Raw genomic sequence first — 24,658 nt, 5'->3', positions numbered from 1 at the left:
CACGAGCAACATGGGACAACACATAGAAAAAATCTTTAAGAAGGGAACGTCATGAGTCGAAACATTTGCCGCAAGATAGAAATGAACTGGAAACTTTTTATAAGGATTTAGAATAGTGAAATTAACACTCCTACAAACTACGGTAAAAAGGGAATAGATTATTATTATTCTTAGTATTCAACGTTTTTGTCACATTAAAGGTTGATTATAGTTCTCTCTAAATTTCTGTAAATCCATTATTTTTAGTGATAAACAATGTAAAAACCACCACGAGTCCATGAGTTACATTTTTTTCCTTGCATGTATGATTCTTAATATTGTGAGAAAATTAGAAGAAGTTTAGAGATGTTTGATTGATTGCAATGAAATTTTAGTTTTCAACATATTTACTAAAAGTAATATTAAAATTAAAAAACAAACAATAAATAAATAAAAGTCCGAGACTAATCGATTCTATAAAACACATCCATGATTAGATAAATATTGGAGCATGACATTTAGATTATGCGAAAACTGGTAGTTGAATGGGCGCCTTAGTCATCTGTTACTGAAAACAGAATTCATTCTGCACTCATATCTTTGACCCCTTTGTATTACATCTGGCTCCAAAACGCCATCACTAGGTCCTGGGTCCTGAAATTAAAAAAATTTTACTTGTTTCCAAGGGTTTTGGTCTAATAATAAAAGTAAAAAAGTGACATGAGAAAATTTGTTGGTAAATATGATGAAAAATTAATTTATATCAAGGGCAGCTAGTTTATAAGTGCCTATTACTTTTAAAGAAATAGGATCGGATAATTACAGAATTTCAATAATAATGTAACATTTTCTATTGCAAAAATGTATAGTCGCCTTGTAATACCTTTATAAACAAGAATCGTGGCATCAAACCTGAGACCTTGGTCAAAGCAGTGCTTAGCTCTGAATATAAATTAAATGCCATGAGAGTTCATCAGAATCTGCATCGTGAAGAGCGAAGTAAGACGTGTCACAACTAACGCAAAATGCAAAGCACCAGGCTATGTAATAGAAAGCTCCCTACATTGATGTAGGACGACAACATAGAAAACAAAGGAGAGTCCAACTTATTATCCTAAACCTTCAACCAACCAGCATTGATTGGAGAATGCAGGGAAGTAATGAAGAAGAAAGAGCAAATTTGCTGTTGCCCGACGGCGGTTTTCGCGGGGGATTACAGGCTCACCGAGACTTATATGGTGTAAGTTTTAGTGCATGCGAGCAATCGTTATCAGTATAAGCTGATAGAACTTTCTTCTCCACCCCAGGAAAAAAATCTTCATAAACAACTCGATAAGTTCAGTTGGAATTTTTGAAACCGTTGGCTATGTTCATATTGAACACACTAGCCACTATACCTGTGATAGAGTGATTAGTGGTAGAGGAAAACCTAACTCTAAGATGGTAAACATATATTGGTCATACGATGATGGATAGAGACCTGAGAGTAGGGGACTGTACCAACACTCTGATTAAATATAAGAAAAAAGATAATATTTCAGAGCAAAATACAGAACAACAAGAAGAAATAAAATGAAAATAATTGGATTTGGTTCATAGGAGGAGGTACCAACAAGTCAGAAAAACTGACAACAAAAATGATGCAAAAATATAGCAACGAATAGAAGTAGAATGCTCTATAGCAAAGGAAGTAGAGGACAGAACACTGCAATAATATGGTCATGTCCGAAGAATACCAGACATAGAGGAAAGCCAACTCTAAGATGGAAAACATACATTGGTCATAGGATGATGTACAGAGATCTGAAAATAGAAAATTGAAATAAAGGGGGATTATGGGGAATAAGAAAAAGAAAACTATTTTCGTTATTGCGTAAATATTGAAGAAAAAAATAATTTCAAGTTTTAATCAACATTTTGTCGTGGAAAAACTTTCAAAGAAACTAAGGAAAAGTTGAATTAATATTTTATTCTGAAAGTTTCACACAAAGATTTATAGTGGAAGGGTAGTTTTAAAAGTGGTCATATGAATAACTGGAATGTCATTTATTGTACTACACCAGAAATTGTTAATTAAATGCGTATTATTAATTGATTTATTAGAAAAAACGAGAATTATAGTTATAAGAAATGAAGGAAATAGATCGATAGACTTGAAAATGGTTCTTACCTCAGTAGTATCACCGGATCCATCTTCACCAGAATCGGTAATCAATAACAACTTGTTCTCTTCTGCTTCAATGTCAATGATACCGCCCTTGCTTTTTTGGTAAGAAAACAATTGCCGCATACTTTCTTGTAATATTTTTAGATCACTGGTAACTTGGAAATTTTGAGCGTTTTCTAAATCTTTAGGAGGAAGAGCTGTCTTCAGTTCTTCAACATCACAGTTTATTGATTCCCTACAAACTGGACAGCTTGCCTAAAGTGTAAAAAAATTATAAATAACCTTTTTAAATATATATGCTTAAAAAGGTTATAACCACTGACTAGTTTCGACGTTTTTGCATCTATTCAGAGCGGCGTAACTACTACAGAGTCTTTTCAACACCAGCAAGCGCTTCTATTTGGATCACGTAGTTAAACCTTTCCCAGTAGACGCTATCTGGCGTCATCTTCACTTCCAATTGCGAATCATCTGTCAGGTATAGTGTAGCCGTAGTCGATGATAATATGAATTGAATTTGGTGATATACGAGGTATCGCCAATGCGTCAAAATATGAAATCTACTTATCACCTTTGAAAGTTGAAAATGAAGATGACGAGATTGTTACGCCGATCTGATGATATGTAATAACATCAAAACAGATCCGCAGATTATGCCTCTTTTTTATTTATGAGAAACATAAGGAATGTCGATTTCATAAAAAAGTTGGACGTGATATTCTTCAGAGATATATTTCAAATTTGGTTTTGAAGTTTTAACGACCAAGCAGACAAATAGAGTAAAAATACCCAAACTATAAAAACAAAGTCTCAGAAGAGAGCTTCTTACATATATTTTGATATTTGTTGGTTAAAATCTCTTATATTATAGACCCACAGTAATTCCCTAATATATATTTTCATCCCAAAATCCCTAAGGACTCTTTTGAAAAATCTTGAAATCTTGATGAGAACGCTTCCCCCTGGAAAATTCAAATGTATGTGTAATAGGTGAAACTTCAATGACATTCTCTTATCTGGTGATAATAATAATACTGAAGGTAAACATTTTACTTTCAATCTCTGAAGACTTGGTTTTCGAAACGCAGGTCAGACAGTATAATTGGGAGTGTTGCTGTGGGGGTAGTGTAAACAGTGTCATAGATATCAATATAACCAACTGTTTTAGAAATTCAAAGTACTTCAACTAATCAAACGAAAGTAATAGAACAAATATAGTTTGTGTAAAAAATCACAGAAGAGAAAAGAGCTTCCTTATTTTCCAAAGGTTCTGGTCCATCAGAACGCAGATTTTAGTACAGTAGACTCCCGATTATCCAAAGTAATTGGGGCCAGGACCACCTCGGAGACGGGAAAACTTGGATAATCGGAAAGTTAAGTTCGGTTATGGTAAAAAAGACGTAAAACCCCGTGAAAGGTTACAAAACTGGTTTATTGGAAGCAGAAACATATGATAATCACAATTACCGACCTGTAAGCAAGTGGAAACATAGGTTATTTCGTGAAAAAGTTATTGATCGTCTTCTGAGATAACCTCTTCCCTCGCTTGGACGATGCAATGTTGTGCCAACGCTGTATAGACAGAATGTCGTGTGGCGTACACTCTTCTTGTTGCTCTGTGAAAGCAAGAATAGCATCGATCGCCTTCAATCCGTCGGTGTATGATATTTTGGGAGTTATCTCGTCCATAATGTCATCTCCTTCACTGTCCTTAGCAGCGGTTACCCTATCGATGATTTCCTCGTCGGTAATCTCCCTCTGAACATCTTGATCGCACCAATCACGAATGTCTTCGCTGTTGATTTGATCTTCAACGGGTAACTCATTCGCTATTTCGACTAAATCACTCACATTCTCGGGTTCTGGTGCTTTTTTACATGGTACGTCTATGCCAAATAATTTTTTCCACGACTTTTGAACGGTGGTTGTTTTTACCTCATCCCACGCTGAAGCAATCCAGTACGACTCATCTTTTAATGTGACTTGTTTTAAGACATCCTTAACAGTGTTTCCTTCGTCTAACTTTAAAATCAACATCTGGAGAAGCCTTCGCCGGTAGATCCTTTTCATCGCTTCTAGAACCCATTGGTCTACAGGTTGTATAAGCGAAGTTATATTATGGGGTAGAAAGATTGCATTAATTCCACCACTGCACAGTTCTTGGGCATCAGGGTGAGATAACGCGTTATTCAATAGTGGAACAGCTTTCCTGGAATGCTCATTATTTATCAAGAACTCTTCAGTCACAGGTACAAATTCGTTGTAAAACCAATCACTGAATATCGGGCTGTCCACCCATGCACTCCTTTGGTTGCAGTACCTTGTTGGCAGGTAGTCGACTTTTACATTTTAAAGGCTCTAAGATTTTCTGCCTTTCCAATAAGCAGCGAGCTTAGCTTCAATGAGCCAGAAGCATTAGCTGTAGCCAGAATCGGACATAAGTTGGAATTTCTGGAATTTCTTCTAAATATTTATACTCAATACACTGTTTACACCACCACTACACAAACACTCACAATTACACTGTCCAACGCGCTTTTCGATAACCAAGTTATTGTCTTCAGAGATTGAAGGTAAACTAAAATCTAATAATTTTATTGTTTACTGCTATTGTTTTGTACTAAATTTTTCCACCAATAAACCTTCACCCGCGAAAATGAATTCCAGCGGAAAAAACTCCTTGGTAGGAATCTTTACATTCAGCCAAGAAGTTTTTTCCGCAGTCATTAGATTTTAGTTTACTTTCAGTCTCTGAAGACGATAACTTGGTTATCGAAAAGCGCGTTAGGAGCAGTCCTCTCGATGTTGATGCCAAGGTTTTATAAGGTAGGAGAAAATTTGAACAGAAGTTAGTCCTTCTTTGAACACAACTTCTTCCATTTTCATTTGAAATCCGCGATTTCAGATGAGTCTGCTGATAGCTTCTGACCACTAATATTTAGCTGCCTTACTCCATACCTCTTCTTCCATCTGTCCAGCCATCCTTTCCTCGCCGTTTTTAGAGTTCTCTTGAAATTCAAGCACCTTAGCTAACACTAACAGAGTTTAGCTCGAGTTCAGAACCAACTGAGTCTAGAATGTGTCATCTTCCCTCTCCCACGATACGACGGCTCGACCTAGCAACAGCCAGTAGACGCCAGTAGAGAGTTTACTGGACCAACTGTGATTTGTTCACTCAATGAGCTCACTTTCTTGATAGATTGGAGAACAGATGATTGTTTGATACATAAATATTAATCTCTTGTTAATCTCTAAGTAAAAAGGCATGCATTTCATCAACTATTTTCGAAATAGTTAAGTAAGAGACCATCGCAGGCGTTCAGCATCATTCTTGTTAATATGGAAATTTTTACAAGCAGAGAACTACTCACGAATCATTTCATGGGATGCGCAACTTTCAGGAAAATATTTATATATTTTTTCTTTGGTTTCTTCAATTGTTTTGCCACGTGAAAAATAATGTTTAATGTTTTATTCTTTTGCCAAAAATGATCCCAATACTATGGGCAGATCCATATTATATTTCACTTTATTGATTTCGAAAAATACATATTGATATCTCACTCGTCAACATATGAAATTTTTTTTAAAGCCAATATCAGAAAATTTATAGCTCAAATACAAGCTCAATTTCCTAAATCCAGTTTTCAGGGATTCTTGGGGACAGAAAAAAGCAACTTTCTTGTAAGTATGAAACAAATCGAAGTTCGGAGAAAAAAGTTCCACCTATTTAAAAACAGAGGTTTTTAAAAATTTGTTTGGTTTTAAATAGCTAGAGCTTTACAAAATAGGAGCAATTATGCTGAAAAGATTCCAATAAAATGACAAAAGATATTAGCTGCTAATCGATTATCAACTTTAAATATGGTACATATTAATAGTGTTTAATAAATAGGTAAGATTCAACCAAAACAGATGTTTAGTTAGCAGCTATTAGCTAAGCCTGATATAAGTTTAGACCTAATATCTATTTTTTTTCATACAAGTAGAAGTCTTACTAAGGAAAATGCCGCTGTGCAGGAGTCTTTGAGAGATAAAAATTTATGAAAATTAGCGACAAACTTACTTTTTTTAAAAATCAAAAAAATTATCCAGCGATCAGATTTGTACATGTCGGGCTGAAATTTTCAGGATCGCGTCCTTGTTAGGTATACTTTCGAGGAAAAAATCAGCATCAAAATCGTCGACCCTAATGCGCATACTTTCGTCGTGAATTAATAGATCTACCCCTATATATTACATTCTCAACTTTGTTCTGGAAAGAGGACACTGAAACTATTGGCATCTGTCATGGAAAAACAGTGGATGATGAATTATGCTATGAAATTGGGATTTTTATGTAGAGGTACTGAATTGTAAGAATTCTGCACTTAGAAAATATTAGTTGAAAATAACATCACTAGCAACTTTATCAATAACAAAAATCATATGCAGGAAAATGAAAATCTTGTGAAATTTCCCTAGAATTGTAAACCAAAATGTGAAAATATCTGTAAAGTACCATTTGAACAAGACAATCAATCTAAATAGCTCAAAATGTGTAAATAACTCCTCTCCGCTGTTTTCTTCCATTAAAAAAGTGGCTTGATACCAAAGTCCACATTTCTGATAAATACACAATTTGTTGGATCTTAGATTTTTAGTATAATATTTAATAAAATTGGTAAAACAATACCTGAAATCCTTTAGTGCATTTTTGCCAAGCTGGTAACTTGTCTTGCTCTTCTTGATAATGTCTCTTAGTTGTAATGACATGATTATATAAACAATAGGAATGAAAGTAGTGAAAGCATTCAGTTTTTGTAAAATTGTCTCCTTCAACAAAACCATACAAACAAACCGCACACTGACAGGTTGGCAAGTTACTTTCAGTCAAGCTTTCCCTGATGAGCTATAAAAAAATTGAAACACAATATACTCTATATCTAAATATTTATGTTTTTAAGTCGTCGTGATTTTAGGTCTCTTCTGTTATAAAATTAGTTTTTTTATATAATTTTTGAAATACAGATAAAAATTTAACATTTTGACTACTTTCAGACTTTATCAAAATATGTTTTGATAAAGACTGAAAAGTAAAATTTGTATGAAGTTGAGCAAAAATTAGTTTGTCTGCTTAAATTGTTGACAGATGCCTTAGGAACCAGTCGGGGAAAATTTTAAAAGTGGATTTAAAAAAGCAGGAATTTATCGTGTTAACAGAGTGAAAACATTGGAGCTATAATATCAAATGAAAATCTCGACCCTAACGTCCAATTAAATGTCAGTACCTCCGTCATAGACCTACTTAGAAGAAGAAGATTCGCCAGCCCAAGAGAACAAACCCCAAAGAAAAAAAAGTCAATGTAATAGCTGGAAAAAGCATTTCAATTGGCAACATTCAAAACAATCAGTTGCGGTCCTATTTATGCTCAGAAAAATATCTCATCTTGCACTACCAAAAAAACTAGGACGATATCTAGTGAGTCCAATAGTTCTGTTAATATTTCCTTTCAAATGGAGGAAGACCAGGACTTGAGAGAACTTGAAAGTGAAAATAAAGACATACAAGACAGTACAAGAGCTGGGTATAACAATGAACTCAAAATTGGGAAGTTTGTATTTTTATTTCATAGAAATTATTCAGGAAAAAGTGAAGCAATACAAAATAAAATCTCTTGCATCTAGTGGATGGTTCAATGGAAATCGCCCACACCAAACGATGTTATTTGGTATACAGAAGAGACTTTGTAGGTCATAGAGAGACTTATTTCATTTAAGAGAGGTTTCTTCAAGGTACCGGAAATTGAAAGATACTCCTCCTAGGCTATTCTTAGCTAGATTTTAAAATTTCTTGTTTTTTACCAAAGAATATTACTTCATTTAATTCTTTTAACCAATGAATGTCAATGTTATTTCTATATTTGTTTTCTAAAGAATGTTCTTCTATTTTGCAATTAAAATCATTATAAAACATTTTGTTCCTTTTATTATAAGGAGAATGCTATGCTTATAAACCCAAAAGTCTAAAAAAATAACACAAACCTATTTGGCAATTAAAGTCACTCATATCCCTGTCTTTAATAAAATAATGTTTGGCCAAAGTAATGTAACTGTATTGTCTGACTTTGGCCACCCAATTTTTAAAAAATGGATTTAGAAATCGTTTAGATTTTTGACAATTTCAAAGTTGAGAGTACTAATATAGTCCTACAAAATAAGACTTATAACAAACATTTATAACATTTGGTTTAAAAGTTACAATAATGTATAGTTTGAAAATAGGACTAAAGTGACTCATCTTTATGGTATATGAAAAAGAAAGTTTCCCTGATATATTAAAGTAGCAGCATTACCTCAATCAATTCAAATATAACTGGTTGACCAAGATATTCCTTACATTTCTCAGCGATGGCTTTGTAAATATCATTAATTGTTGAGTCGTCTAAGCCGCGAGGACTTCTAAGTTTAACGTTTGGTTCACAATCAGGATATTCTTCGGGAAGATTTACTTCGAGCGTCACGCAAACATACTGTTTGTTTACCTCGTTTGCAGTTGAAGGGAATATAGTGGATTTAATTAGTTCTGGACGACCTCTGAAATTACAATAAATAATTCAAATTGTTTTAATGCCATTAAACATGAACATACTGTGAGTTGTAAATAATTGATATATCATCCATTAAAATTGCTTCTAATGCTTCTATTTCTTCATGGACTCTACAAAAAACAGTTTAAGCATTTTAATTCTGGTGATTTTTGGTTAGAATAAGGGCAAGTACCTTTCATTTACCGACATTATTATATATTCCTAAAATGGGCACAATCAATAAAATTTTTAAAAGGTTTGTTTGACGTTGTGTGACATAACAGCTGTTTTTGATGTTGACAGCATCCGTATTTATCATATTATAAATCTGGTTTTTAAGTGTCCTATCCTACGTCAAACGTATAAAGAAATCAATTGACAAAGTGAGAATTTCAATCAAATGTACTTTATTGAGGGATTAGTTTTATAATCTTACTATTGTTTCCCTATAAAATAAAGAATAATTGCATACACAGTATTGGATAAATAAAAGCACCATAAGCCATCCAACACACTCGAGAGTAATAGTGTTGAACTGGCCAACAAAGGTTTAGAACTAATCAATGGAATAATTGTATTGATAAGTGTCATCTTATAATTAAATGCAAGGTAATTTTAGAATAAAAGTACCAGATACTTGATTATTTCACTATTTCTGAGGATGATGAATTCACATTTTATGAATATATTTTTGAACCGAAAAAATTTGATACCAACTAACGCAGCTACGTTTTAAATCCCACTCGAGAATTAAGACTTTCATCTTTAAGACTTGATAATTTCAACACTGCCACACTGTGTAGCCTTCACAAAATCTGTCAATGGTTATGATGAAAAATTTTAGGAATAAATAAAAAACATATAAAATGAGTAATATTCATGTAAATTATATAGCAGTCGTATTATTTGGCATACTAAGTGTATGTTCAGCAAGAAAACACAATTTGGAAATTACGGTAAGTACATACAATACCACTAAATCACATCGTAATTTCAATTCTCTTATACTCGTAAAATAGGTATATTGTTTTGTAAAGGGCACTTTATATGTAATGATTTATGTAACTTATTGTACTTGGTCTGAAATATACTTATGAATATATTCAGTTATCGGGAAAAGTAGTTCAATAATATTTTGACACAGTGCAGATATTGTCCAATTTTTTATGGTTGTCTTACCACGCTCTTATTATAGAAATGCCACTTATAATTTATTTAATAAAGAACGATGCAACTTTCCAAATGTGTATCGTCATAAGAATTAAGTTGAATATTGAAATGAATGCTGGCTAAATGCCTCAAACCCTAGAAATATTAAAAGTCACATCTTTTCACAAAAAAGTTTATGTGTATGTGTATTCCAATCATTAGAGAGCAGACAAATTTTATGTTAAAAGCCTTAATATAATTCCCCAACCAATATTTTTTAACGAATTGATCATCTTATGCTAGGTATAATGGAATACTACAGCTTTTTATTGGCCTAATTCTAAATGTACTTAACTAGATACCTAGTAAAAATGTTGCAGTACTTTGGTTCTAAACTAATAAATATATTTGAGGTACCATAAAGTAAAGTTCCGATCCTGCTTTTGTTTTTATATTTGAAATTTTTTAAAAATCTGATTTGTCCCATAATATAACATCATTCTCATCAATAATGAGGGTAGGCATCTTATTGAGAAATTATATTTACCCAACAACTTGAGCAGTCAAATTGGAACTAGAATATTCAGGCAGATGCTCTTAAAGGATTTTTAACAGTACACTGAGGCTAACGGATTAGTATCTATGGAAATGTTAATAAGAATGGGAAAGCCTTTTTAGCTCTAATGGTCCGTGTAATTCGTTTTTTTTTTGTCCTTGCTTTAGCCCGTATAGGTCCTCCACAATTTAAGAATTCTCTAGTCGTCATTGACTCTAAAGCAAGTCAAATCACCGAATTTTTTCTGATTGTGTTATTGATATCTTGATAATTTCCCAGGATGTGTATCAAACTTTCCTTCACTGTTCTACAGGATTGGAAGGTCCTGGTCAGAAGCTCTACAGGTATTATATCTATACATGTATCTACCAGACTGTTTGTCTCCCTTATACGTAATTTATCGAAACTGTTTTAGAAGATCTCAGCTCAAAAAAACTTTTAATATTAAATTCTTATTCATCTAGGAGTTCTTAACAGAAAGAGACTCCATTGTTCTTATGCCTGCATTAAGAGGCAATAAACGTAACCAGTAGTGGGTGGGTAGTTCAAACTAAACTGCATTTTTGTTTTTCGGTCTCAGTAATTTTTACTATTTTTCTTCCAGTCATTTCTCCAAACCTTTTGTCTCTGGAATTTATAACAGAAATTGATTTTGCTCGGTCTTTCTTTTTAGGTTCTGATATTTAACTGGTGTGATATCTATACACGTACATATACTAGATTGTTTGTCCTCCCTATACTTACCTACAGTTTTTCCGTTGCCCAATCTAAGGGGTTTGTCTTATCTTTGAAGATTTTGGCCTGTATGTATCCATATAACTTAGAGCCATATCTTTTTGTTGTTTCCTCTTTCCAGTAGCTTCAAGTGTTTCTTTACCTGCACCTAAGAGATTTCTACCTTCCTGTCAGATCTTTGGTAATGAAATTACCTCTGAGTCCTTTTGCATAACACATGGTATACAATTTTGGGAAACTCCAGTCCAGCATCTACTATTTTCATTTTGCTGATTAATTGCCCCTATTAGGATAATTCTGTTTATTTTATTTATTTCCAACACAATTTTAATTTTTTAAATTAAAGTTAAGCTATAAAATTATGTTAAGGTGGCCAACATGTATTTTTTAGAATGATGCTCGTAGATATATTCCTTTGAGCAATTTTGGATTTTATAAAGGTGGATATTTAGAAGTAGAGTTGTCAAATTTCACAGTTAATCCTGAAAATATATCAGGTCCTGTAAGTATTTCATATTGCTAGTGTTTAATTAGTTTTATATTAACAAATATTATAGTTTGGTTTTAGTCTTGATAAAACGATTAATGATGGTGTAAATCCTTATCTTAATGGTCATGAAGATCACTGTCTTTTAGAGCGTATTTCAGAAAAACCTCAAACGGTTGAAATAATTTTTTTAATCCTGAATTTTCAGACAAAAGAGTAAGTGGATATTTTATAGTTTTTCATTAAAACTTTTGTGAGTTTTTGTACATTTTGTCGATTTAATTTGTAGGCTTGTAATTACCTGTAATGGAAAACAAAATCATGTACATATTTTTAAACAACGGGAGGAAAATGATAAGGAAAATGAAAATTCTGATTGTAAAGACTTGAAATTTAAATTGACTTCAACAGAATATAAAGGAAGAACTTATTATAATACATCAGTGAGTGTATATTCAACAAAATTATACTGGAAAATTTTTTTTTATTTTAAATTTTTAGTTTGTAATGGCAGTCAGAAGTTTAGAAGAAGAAGGTCTATACACATTAATATTCCATAATTGTCCTGTTTACAAAAACATAGAATCTCGTGTTGACTTCAATATAAAAATAGTTGAGCAAAATCCAAGTAGCTACTTATCAGCAGGAGATATGCCCTTACCAGCGCTGTACTGCATGATGTCCATTCTGTTTCTGCTTTCTGGAATGTTCTGGGTATTTTTGTTGAAACAATCCAGACATCCCGTCTTTAAAATTCATTATATGATGGCTGTACTGGTATTTCTGAAAGCTGTATCATTGGCTTTCCATGGAGTTAATTATCATTACATTGAACGACTTGGTGTGCATCTAGCTACGTGGGCAATTCTTTTCTATATTGCACATTTACTAAAAGGTAAGTTTAGTACATCACCTAAGGTTTGCAGATGACATTGTTCTCATAACTGATGAATTAGGTGAGGCAAAAACATGATACAAGATTTGCAAATCGCAACAAGGAAAGTTGGTCTCAAAAAAATAAATTCCAATAAAATCAAGTTAATGACAAATTTAGTTCCTAGCCAGCCACTAAATGTGGACAACAAAAATATTCAAATGGTGGAGAGTTATATATATCTGGGACATGAGATAAAAATTACTAGAGACAACCAAACAACAGAACTGTCTAGAAGAACGACACCAGGATGGGCTTCGTTTGGTAAATTGCAAAATGTGTTCAAAGGGGATGTGCCAATCGGCCTAAGAGAAAAGCCTTTAACCAATGTGTCCTCCCAGTCCTGACTTATGGCGCAGAGACCCTGACATTAACTAGAAGATCAATACTTTAATTGCAAATTACACAGCGTAAAATGAAAAGGTCTATGCTCGGCATCACTATGAGGGATGGGATAAGGAATGACGAATTGCACAGACGATCTGGAGTTAAAGACATCATAGACTGAGACAAAAATGGCGGTGGGCAGGACATGTTGCAAGGATACAAGATAACCGATGGACAAAAAGAATTCTAGATTGGAGACTGAGAACAGACAAACGAAATCCAGGAAGACCCCCTACAAGATGGACTGACGATATTAAAAGAATATGGACAAATTGGGTAGCAACTGCTCAGAGCAGAGAAAACCGGAAGCATTTGGAGGAGGCTTATGTCCAGTAGTGGACGAGATAACACAGAATGATGATGATGAAGTTCAGTTCTAGTAATTTAGGTTTTGAAGTTTTCCTCTTTTACAATCTGTTTTTAGCTCTATTAAGTAGTGTGGGGATGTTGGGAAAACTACTTCAATTTTTTTCTGAGACATGATGTCTAAAAATGTATTGACCTCTAATTATTTTCTGAGAACTTCCACTGAAGCTATTGAGTACTGCATTTATAGCCGAACAATAAAATTAGAGAAATTTGGAGCATAAAACTTTTGAACGAGCAAAAATGAAAGAAATATATATGTAAAAATCTCAAATTTCCAATTCTTGCTAGCTTCAATAGAATTTATTAGAGAATTCAGTGAAATTTGGGTATTTTATGCTGATATGTCTTTCATTTTTCCTCATTGACAAATTTATGTTCTGAATTTCCTACAATGTCTTTTATTTTCGCTTCTACGAAAAAATTGTAGGAAATTCAGGGTATAAAATTTTTGAAAGAGCAAAAATTGAAGAAATATCAACACTATCTGCTACCACTGCCGTAGTACCAGTGATAGTAGAAGAATACTTATTCTTGGCAGCTATCGAAGAATTACATCACTTATATTAAAGACTCTGTTGATGTTCAATTATTCATTTTAGGATTTCTTTTGGCATGAAGAATTTTCGGAATATATATTTCTTGGAATAATATATATATATACAGTGCTTTTCAGATAAAAGTATCCACCTTTAATAACTTTTGTAATACTGGTATTTAGAAAAAATCCAAAAACACGTCAATTTATGTTGGAAGGGGCAAGCATTATGGCTCATTTAAACTTACTGGAAAAGCCACCTCCTCACCCCTAGCAGCATCCCCTTTATTTTTTTAAATTACTTTTCATATTTTTTATGTAAAATTTGGATACTCCTCTTTGAGCTGATTTCAAAAATGTATAATACTTGTAGGTTAAAGTGGTTAGTTTATGAGATAAACAATTTTTCTTTTAAGAGCACAAATTTTACTTATTATTTACTTTCACCTTATTTGCCTGTACTAAAATGGGTTGTACAACAGTTCAAACTCTTTAATCTTTTTAACTGTGCTATTTATTATGAAGTTACAATAATTGTTCAAAATGAGTACCATTCACTTCCATACAATGGTATAATCTATTTTGAAATGCCTCTCTGACATTGCTTAATACGGCTGGATTTAATTGTCGACATTCATTTTCTATCCTCTCTCGTAAATCATCCAGAGATTCTGGTTGGGTAGCATAAACTTTTGTTTTTAAATACCCCCATAAAAAGAAGTCTAGGGGTGTTAAATCCGGTGACCTAGGTGGCCACTCCATCATCTGCCCCCTTCTACCTATCCAACGAGTGGGGAATGTTTTGTTTAAAAATTGTCGGACAGGCATAGCATAGTGTGGGGGAGCTCCGTCTTGTTGAAATACCAGTAAATCTTCGGAAAGGTTATCATCATTTTCTATTATTGTTGTAAAACGTGGGTCAACCCCTTCCCTGAGTAACTCAAGATATGATTCACCATTTAAATTTCCGTTGATGAAGAAAGGTCCGACAATGTGGTCACCTAGGATACCACACCAAACGTTTAACTTTTGGGGATGTTGTGTATGGAATTCACGCACAATATGTGGATCACTTTCAGCCCAATATCTACAATTATGCCTACATACTAAGCCATTTAATGACCATGAGCATTCATCAGAAAAGCAAATATTGTTTAACAATTGTGGATTGTTATTGATAATTTGCGTCATTGATTCGCAAAACTCTAGACGACGATCAAAATCATCTTCATTCAACTCGTGCACTAACTTAACTTTGTATGGGTGGTACTTGAATTTATGTAGAACTCGGAAAACTGTAGAAGATGACCTACAAGTATTATACATTTTTGAAATCAGCTCAAAGAGGAGTATCCAAATTTTACATAAAAAATATGAAAAGTAATTTAAAAAAATAAAGGGGATGCTGCTAGGGGTGAGGGGGTGGCTTTTCCAGTAAGTTTAAATGAGCCATAATGCTTGCCCCTTCCAACATAAATTGATGTGTTTTTGGATTTTTTCTAAATACCAGTATTACAAAAGTTATTAAAGGTGGATACTTTTATCTGAAAAGCACTGTATATATATATATATATATATATATATATATATATATATATATATATATATATATTGCATCTAAATGTTCTTGATTTTAGGTCTCTTCTGTTTCAAAATTATTTTTTTTTGATAGTTTTTAAAAGAAAGGTAAATTTTGACGTTTCGACTTTCCTTTAAGTCTTTATCAAAATATGATATTGACACTGACAATTTGCTCACTTATATTGATCTATAAATCATCTTCAGCATGAATATCAAAATAAAGATAAAATCAACTTACAATTTTGTTCCAATAAGAAAAATTAATTTTTTCTCGGTTTCCACATCTCAAATATATTAAATTTATTAGAATTTACAAAATTGTCAATATCATATTTTGATAAAGACTTAAAGGAAAGTCGAAACGTCAAAATTTATCTTTCTTTTAAAAACTATTGAAAAAAACAGAATTTTGAAACAGAAGAGACCTAAAATGAAAAACATTTAGATGCATTAATATATCAAAAGGTCTAAGAAATAAAAAATTGAAGAAATTTATATATATATATATATATATATATATATATATATATATATATATATATATATATATATTATATCAATTCAAAAAAATGTATTGGCATATCCGTTAATTCTCGATGAAAATGTGCCCACGTAGGTTGGCAATTTGGATGCTTATTTTTTTTTAAGAAATTAAACCTAAAAAGGAGACGATCCTGAAATTTGAACCCAATATGATCAAATTCTGCTGCGAGAGAAATTTTTGAGTATTCCAATTTTTCATTTATTTTCAATAATTTGTATCTCAGCGCTTCAATATAACTTAGATACCCCTACCAACGGCATTCTTTTCATAAGATTCCCTCTGAAAAACTATATATTTGGTCTAATCTTATATTGGGCTTAGATGACAGTAAATAGTGAAAAATGGACTTTTTCAAAAATTCAAATAATTCTCCTGTGGCATAAAAATTGTTAACCCAGTTTCGTCGAGAACTAATGGATCTTCCTTTATGTATCAATTTTAATCTTATAACAAAAATGTAGCACTAATTATTTACTTTCAGGTGCTCTTTTATTTGTTGTAATAGTACTTGTTGGTACCGGTTGGACTTTTGTTAAACATGTTCTTACACCTAGAGATAAAAAACTGTTTATGGTTGTAATACCTCTTCAAGTACTGGCGAACGTTGCTGACATTATATTAGAAGAAAGCGAAGAAAGTGCTAGAGAATATGTTGCATGGAAAAATTTTGTGATTCTAGTGGATTTATTGTGCTGCGGTTGTATTTTATTCCCAGTTGTGTGGTCCATTAGACATTTGCAGGTAAATAAACACTAAATATTCAAATGCTTTTCATTTTTATGAATAAAATGATAGTTTTAGTTTGAACTATTTTTAATCATTTAATTTCTAGCTGAAACTGATAATTATTCAGTAGATAGAAACAGAATTCTTTCAAATGGTTACATTAAGTTTACTTCATTCTTTCCAATTCCTGTAATTCTTATATAATTCTTATTGCCATGGCGCTTTTATGTATTTTTTCTTCAAAAAAATGGTTCTTATGGTAATATTATAGATAATTAGCTACTGTGCTAATAGTAACAATCCAAAAATATATTAATATCAGCAGATTCTAATATCTAACAGTTTCCAAATTATACGTACAGCTTGTCTCCGTTAGATTTTGTTAAAATCTAATAAAACTTAATCTGTATATCATACTTTATGTCCCACAACTAATGTCTCTGATGTTCCTGGAAGAAGTTAACAGTAACTCGACAGACTCTACTATTATATGAGTTATTGTGATGCTATATATAAGGCAGGAAATTACAGTAGAGAATACTTTCAGAAATTCTCCTTTTGAAATCGGTTTTGTCGTAGAATTCTCCATGACAAGAATTGTGTCAAAATGTCTCCCTTTTAGCTTTTTTTTTAAATTTCGGTAAGAACCAGGAGGCACATGCTGCTAAATCAGGTAAATATAGCATAAATACAGCTGCACGCCATCTGGTCGCGCTGGTCGTAAAATGTTGAAATCTATAACATGACAGGTACATAGCCGCGCGTCATCTGATCGCTTTAATGTAATGGAAACTATATAAGATGGTAGCTCCATCTATAATTATTATTGAATTAGATGTTTCTGGGAGCAGTTAACTGTAATTAGACAGATTATATAATGTTATAGAGCTATTGTGAGAGTATATATATGGCAGAAGCTCGCAATAGAGCAGTCAGTTGAATATTGGAAGATACGAGGAGAACAATACAAGTAATATGGGCGGTGTTAGTGAAGTTATAGTGACTAAAGTGTTGTCTTGTAAAAAACTGGAGTCATAAACACCAATCAGAAATAATAGAGACAGATAGAGAGTGGTAAAACACTTTCTTTTTCTTCAAATAGTACAATTCTATTTATATCTTGATGAACCGCCCTCGTAATTCCAATTTAACAGTGATTTTAATCTCATACCCTTTCTGTATATGTCGGGTGATGCTTTTTCAGACCAAACCCATAACCTCAATTCGGGACATATTTTGAGCAATTCAAATTTGTCATTAATTGGTGGTATAAAAATACATTCACGATATTTTTAGATCAAACCTCATAAGGTGGATTTGAGACAATTTTTTTCATTACACATTTCTATCTATATTTGTTTGAAATGCTTTTCTTTTCATTTACTACACTAATTTCTTATGTTTGGTTATACAAGGGTATAAACTAGTGGTATATATTTTTAATAAATAATTTTTCAAAAATATTGAGATGTATTTTTTTTTCATTTTCAAGGAAGCTTCACAAACCGATGGAAAAATCGCAATGAATCTTCGAAAATTGAAATTATTCCGTCACTTCTATGTCATGGTGGTTTGTTACATCTATACAACAAGAATAATTGTTTATTTATTGAAAATGACAGTGCCCTTCCAATACGGTTGGTTACATGAAATGTTCAAAGAGATGGCTACTTACGTATTCTTCGTATTAACTGCTTACAAATTCAGACCAGCTTCGCAGAATCCTTATTTCGCTTTAACTGAAGATGATGATGATGAAATAGAAATGTAAGTTAACCTCCAAAGCAAGTAAATATTTTCCAAAAATTATTAACTTCTCAGACCATATTGTAATACCCTAAATTATTTCCATCGATATCAAAACACTATTCCATCATAAAAAATAATTGTTGTTGGGTTAAATTACCATTACATCTTTGTGCTTTTAACTTGGTAATCATCGGTTTAGTGGTGCATCAACAGATGCTTCTTCAAAAGTGTTAGATCAGTTCTATAAAAGTGATGATCCAATTGTTCCCAGCCAAAAGAAAGGATAATGTGCTCGATTTGTTGTATGATGAAGAGCATTATCTTGGAGCGGATGATGAAGCTGACCTGCTATATAAAAAGATGAAAATGCCAGATAAATATGAGTATTATAGGGGTCCCTAAAATATGGTAAAAAATGATTTTCTTTAACACATCCTGTCATTTTCTATACCATAAACAAAAATTTCAGTGGTTGTTTTAACTTGGTCATCATCGGTTTGATGTTGTCTCAACAGATGCCTCTTCAAATGCAGGAATAAAAGTGTTAGGTCGGTCTATAAGGGGTATTATCCAATTGTTCCCAGCCAAAAGGGTTGATAAGGCAAATTATAATAACATGAGCATTAAAGTGGTACTTAATATTTCATGAAAATTTCTTTTCCTCGGGGTAGTCTTTATGATTTGTTATGTGAAAAAGAGTCATTACTACCACCTAAATTTTCATACGAGGGTGAATCAAATATAAACGAGACTTTTGGACCTGCGCGCGCAATAGTGATGGAAGAACGTTGTTATTGGCTGTTAGGTTGGTTTGTCAGGAGTGGGGGAAGCACGTGACTCATCATCATAGACTCGCTCAGTGTCCATCGTTACGATGTCCGAGCAGGAGGTACCTCCCTCTATTGTGCAACGTATTGATATAAAGTTTTTAGCTGCAGAAGGTGTAAAACCGGCCGAAATCTTGAGAAGATTGACTGCACAGTTCGGGGAAAAGACGCTGTCGCGAGCTAGAGTGTTTGCTTGGCATAAACAGTTCGTGGAGGGCCGTGAACGTGTTGAAAATGAGAGCCATGACCGCAGACCCCACACCAGCATTACAGCGGGCAACATCGACAGTGTTCGTCAACTTGTTGAAGGTGATAGGCGTCTAACAACTTCGGATATTGCAATTGCGATATGCAAGACTTGCATATCGCCGCAAAAGACGACACCTTCCAATGAGAAAAGTGATTCTCCACCATGACAATGCTCGCCCCCATACGGCAGCCCTGACAGTACAAAAATTGGAGCAACTGGGTTGGGAGACACTGGAACACCCTCCATACAGTCCAGACCTGTCTCCCTGTGACTTCCATGTCTTTGGTCCTCTCAAGGAAGCTTTGGGAGGGCAAAAATTCCACAGCGATAATGAGGTTGAAGCATATGTGCGCAATTGGCTACAAACACGACCTGACTCTTTTTACCTGGAAGGAATTAAAAAATTACCTATACGCTGGGAAAAATGTGTTTCTAAATCAGGAGATTATGTAGAAAAATAAACTATGATTGTTTGTGCGTTTAAAATCAAAATAAATATTTTAAAAAATAAGTCTTGTTTATATTTGATTCACCCTCGTATATGACAAAGATATTAGGTATGCGTTCATTTCAATACATCAAAGTTGATTTTTTTCAGTTTGGATACTTTTTTCTAAATTGTTTAACCCGTAGTAGTAGAAATTGTTTATGTTTTTACTTGTTCTTCATCTTTTTTGTGAAGCTGTAGTCTTTCATCAGTGAAACTCCACGTTCTGTAATGTTATTAACTACTTAAAGTGATCCTGCTATTTCTTCTATTTTCATCTTCAATTTTTTTTTGTTCATTTGTTAACATATGAAAATAAGATGACAATAATTCAAGGTTTTACTTGAGACAAAATCCTGCAGCTCCAATTCACCGATGACATTTAATATCCTTAAGGACTTGTTTCATTACTTCTTCTCTATCTTCATTCTATAAAGCATCAACTATTTTTTCTCACCTTTATTGGGGACAATGCTATTAAAATTTATTTTGATAGATACAACTTCATATTACATTTTGACATTTTCTCATTTCATTCTTCTTCTTTAACCAGCACTAAGGTCCTTTAAGAACCAGGGCCTTCTCAGCAATCGACTGTCAATCGTTTGTGTATTCAGCAACGCCCAACGTCAAACCCCTAGTTAGATCAGGTTATTTCATACTCTGTCAAATATTGTGAAAGTTGCAAACCATTTTTGGTGGCAGTACATGTAGATCCTTTTTGAAACCAGTACTTTCACGATTAATGAGGAGATGTTCAGGATTCCTTCTTGTTCAAACAGCTTTGACTGATCTTTGCATTCCACCTGGTGCTCTAAAATGTACACCTCTCTCTGGCACCCTTCTTTGTAGTCTCCTTTGGAGGTGATATTTTGTTTGTTGGTTTTTAGCAAACTCAATAATATTACATGTTGTGTTGGTAATATTTTTGTGATGGAGAGAGGACCAGAATCCTTTAAATTTCTTATTTAAGGATGAAACTCCTATTGACTTATTAACAACAGAGCCTCTTAACACGATTTCAAGGATATGGTGACGACAAATGAGCCAAAGCTTTCGTTGTAAAAAGACAACACTATAAATTCCGGTATTTGTTGAGATCGTATCAAAACTCCTACACATGACTTTAACTGTGATTCCTCTTGATTTTAGGGTATTGCTAACGGTTCATATTTCTTCTCTTGTCTTGGAACTGTTCAATACCTTCCTTCTCCTGATACCCTATCAACTTTTTCACATTTTGAAATATTGCGTAAAAACTTTCCATTTCAGCAAACTGTCAGTGAAAACTCCCTTGTCAGATCTTGGATCTTCTTGTATGAAGTCTATGGCGCTTAATTGTAAATTGTTTGGAGAGTCGTTTTGGCTTTACAGCAATTTTGCACCCATCCCTAGAAGATATTTTGTACAATACTCTACATCTCATTGTTCTGCTTCCAAAATGCTTACACTCCTACCAAAAGAGGCTATTTTCATGGGGATTTTGTGTCCCATTTCTCTGGTGTTGGTACTATTTCTTCAAGATCTTTAGCCTTTCAATGAAATAGGCAGGGCATTCATTGTGCTATTCTCATGGCTTGCTCGCCTCCAGTTTGATTGAGCTTCAATAACAAAGTTATCATCTTTTTTCAGTCTTTGAAAATGATAACTTGATTATCGAAACTCTCATCAGACAGTGTAATTGTTAGTGTTGCTGTTGTAGTAGTAGTGTAGACAGTATACTCAGCAGCAGTTTGATGTCCTTTATGGTCATAATGAGAAGTTCTTAGTTGATATGGTTATGAATCTTTTGGATTGTTTTAGGCCTTGAGTGTATCTCCAGTGACACTCCATCTGATTCTTTAGCCATCAGTTCAGTTCATTATTGATATGGCATCTCATGAGGCTTCAGTAGGTCCTAGTTATGAAGTCGATTTTCCTTTTTTGGGAGGGTTGTTTGATTCATCATTTACTGATATATCCTGGTGGCTTGGTACCCACATTAGTTACTTTGTTTCTTTTAGCTATTGCTTTTAGAATTTGTTTGCACTTCCACATTAGTTTGGATGTGCACTTGATAGCTTTCAGAACCTTTAAGGTCGCTCGACTATCAGAGACAATGTAAATCTTATTTTCCAAGAGGTTTCTATTCAAACACTCCTAAGCACTTATGTTTATTGCTAGCAACTTTAGCAACAATCCAGCTCCTTGTGCTAGCTTCTAACCGTCTGTGTACCATTGAGATACATTTTGAGCCTGTGAAAGCTTTTCATTGACTTATGCTTTGGTTTGTAACTGCTCTCTACCTTTATCAATTAAAGAATTATTAGTGGGTGTCTCTAAATACCTATTTCTTCACTATAAGGTGAAGAGGAACCCCAAACAAGTGGTACTTATGTGATCATGGGTTTGATGATTGTTTACTACACCATCTTAGGCTTTCGTCTCCATGTCTTGCCAATAGGCTTGTGACAAGTCCATATAGCTACAGTGGCTTCTGAGATTACCTTGTCTAGGTGATTGTTCCAAGTATGGATGACTACTAGATATTTTATTTCATTGGAAAGTGTTAATTTAGTTCCATTAAGGATAGGTGCATTTATATTTGTCTTCCTTCTCCTTGTGAATGGGGCTAGTGTAAGCATAATAGTAGTAAATTTGTGTTCAGTAGTTTTATTAATGGTTATCATTTAATTCTATTAATTTTATGTTTTATTTTAAGACTCACCACAACAGGAGTCACCGAAGGACTTTCTAATATAAATTCCAGAACTACGAAAACAGCTTTACACCAACACACCTTAACGGAAGTAACCGAAGAAGAAAAAGACGTTTTATTGGGTCAAAAAGAAAGCAGCCACGAATACGACTGAGTATATTATTTAAGTTCAAAACGATTGTCTACTGTGATATGTAGTAGTACTGGTTAATTTAAAAATGGCGTTCTAAAACATCAGGTGACATGTGTTTAATCCATAAGTTGATATAATCATCATCTCGATATTTTCAAGTAGATCTAAGCATCCACATTTGTGTTTTTTTAATAAAGTTCTGTAAAATTAAATTATTTGAAAAATGTCTCTCCTATAATTTCCACAGCATTTCTCCATTATAAAAAAAATTGCTGTTATTATCATCAGGATTAAAATCATGGGATCAGTGAAGTTTTCGCAACTCCCCAAAACATTTATTTTTGGTGTTTCCTTTAATATTTAACAAAACCGATGACTTTTCATAGTCAAATAGTCTTTATAAAATGGTTAGTATTTAGTAAAATAGTGTAAGAGATAAATTAATAGAATGGTCTATTTATCCGCTTCAATACCTACTCTACTATCCATGTTTATTAAATGAATTTTCAGTTTTTGAGGTTAGCTTTGTAATACTGTTTTGGTCCAGCTTGTGAGTTTTGTACCAAAAGTAAGACTTCCGTATTTTTTACAGAAAAAAACATGTATTGTAATTAATTTATATATCACTGAAAAGCTTACACTGTTGTTTAGTTTATAAGAAAGTCTCAATTTTATTCTTCACACTTTTGAAGCTTTTGTATTACTACTTCGCTAATCTGTCGAGAAAGCGTGTGATCCCTACTCGGACTTCATCATCGCTCTTGAAGCGTTTGCCACCTAATTGCTATTTTAGCTTGGGGAAGAGGTGATAGTTCCGGGATATACGGGTGATGGGATATGAAAGTCCACCTAAACTTTTTCAAAAGGTCCTGTGGGGCCATGAAGGAATACTACTCCCTCTGTCAGTCGTTCTCTCTGGCTCTACTGAATTACTCGTCTTGGTGTTTTTAATTTAGTAATTGCAGATGGTGTCAGTTGTTAAATTTTGACAGAAGACAGTTGCCTCTTCAATGAATCTGTAATGAAAAATTTATAACCATTTATTGATTATTCATAAAGTCACATTAATTATCTCTCCTAGCTACAAATGAAAAATCGTGATTGACTTGATAATTGCAAAGGGTGTTTATCTTATTGTATGCAATATTTCATATCAATTGCCATACTTTGCCAAAGACAGTTACAGTTATAAATGTCAAATTTTGACAAAACATAGTTACCTCTTTACTGAAACGGTGGTAAAAATTTATAAAATCCCTTATTGTTTATCCCTTGTAACTACAAAATATTAATGTGTTTCTAACTTGACAATTGCAGATGGTTTTTTCGTATTTCTTGCAATTTTTCGTATCAACTTTAAAATTTTCACATTTGACAGTCACCTCTTCTTTGAATCAGTTGTGAAAAATTCATAGTCACTGATTGATTATCCCTCGAAGCGACATATTCAAAATCGTGATGTGCTTCTAATTTGACAGTTGTAGAGGGTGTTCATCATATTTTATACATTATTTCGTATCAATAAATGTCAAGTTTTGACAGAAGACAGTTGCCTTCTTATCAATGGTACAAAAATTCATAAAATCAATTTATTATTATTCCTCGTATCTACATACAAAAATTGTGTTCTAACAAATATATATGGAAATAAAATGAATGGTTATCTAAAATATATCCACAGGAAGGACACGGATTTTTCGATATTTTCTAGATAGTTTATATCTTGCGGATGTTTCAGTTTAATGGAAAATACAATTATTCACAACCAACTAAAGTCTCCTATTTAATACGAAACT

At 33.2% G+C, this 24,658-nt stretch overlaps 2 protein-coding genes across 2 annotated transcripts; one reads left to right on the top strand and one right to left on the bottom strand.

The window, feature by feature from the left end:
- Positions 1-368: 368 nt before the first annotated feature.
- LOC130444813 (E3 ubiquitin-protein ligase RNF25) lies at positions 369-9,502 on the bottom strand. The gene is made up of 7 exons (XM_056780075.1): positions 9,346-9,502; positions 8,909-9,064; positions 8,778-8,846; positions 8,482-8,722; positions 6,822-7,037; positions 2,150-2,401; positions 369-633 (listed from the first exon to the last, which is right to left on the bottom strand). Exons 2-7 carry the CDS (start codon positions 8,923-8,925, stop codon positions 538-540), a joined length of 891 nt encoding a protein of 296 aa, XP_056636053.1. The 5' UTR covers positions 8,926-9,064; positions 9,346-9,502; the 3' UTR covers positions 369-537.
- LOC130444812 (protein GPR107) lies at positions 9,477-23,200 on the top strand. Its single transcript, XM_056780074.1, has 8 exons — positions 9,477-9,671; positions 11,547-11,657; positions 11,713-11,858; positions 11,932-12,085; positions 12,144-12,537; positions 16,474-16,733; positions 18,211-18,485; positions 22,733-23,200. Exons 1-8 carry the CDS (start codon positions 9,582-9,584, stop codon positions 22,881-22,883), a joined length of 1,581 nt encoding a protein of 526 aa, XP_056636052.1. The 5' UTR covers positions 9,477-9,581; the 3' UTR covers positions 22,884-23,200.
- The last annotated feature ends 1,458 nt before the right edge of the window (positions 23,201-24,658 follow it).

The sequence above is a fragment of the Diorhabda sublineata genome, chromosome 6 (genome assembly GCF_026230105.1).
Source record: "Diorhabda sublineata isolate icDioSubl1.1 chromosome 6, icDioSubl1.1, whole genome shotgun sequence".
NCBI lineage: Eukaryota > Metazoa > Arthropoda > Insecta > Coleoptera > Chrysomelidae > Diorhabda > Diorhabda sublineata.
Note: the sequence above shows the minus strand (reverse complement) of the source record. Positions and strands in the feature narration are given on the sequence as shown.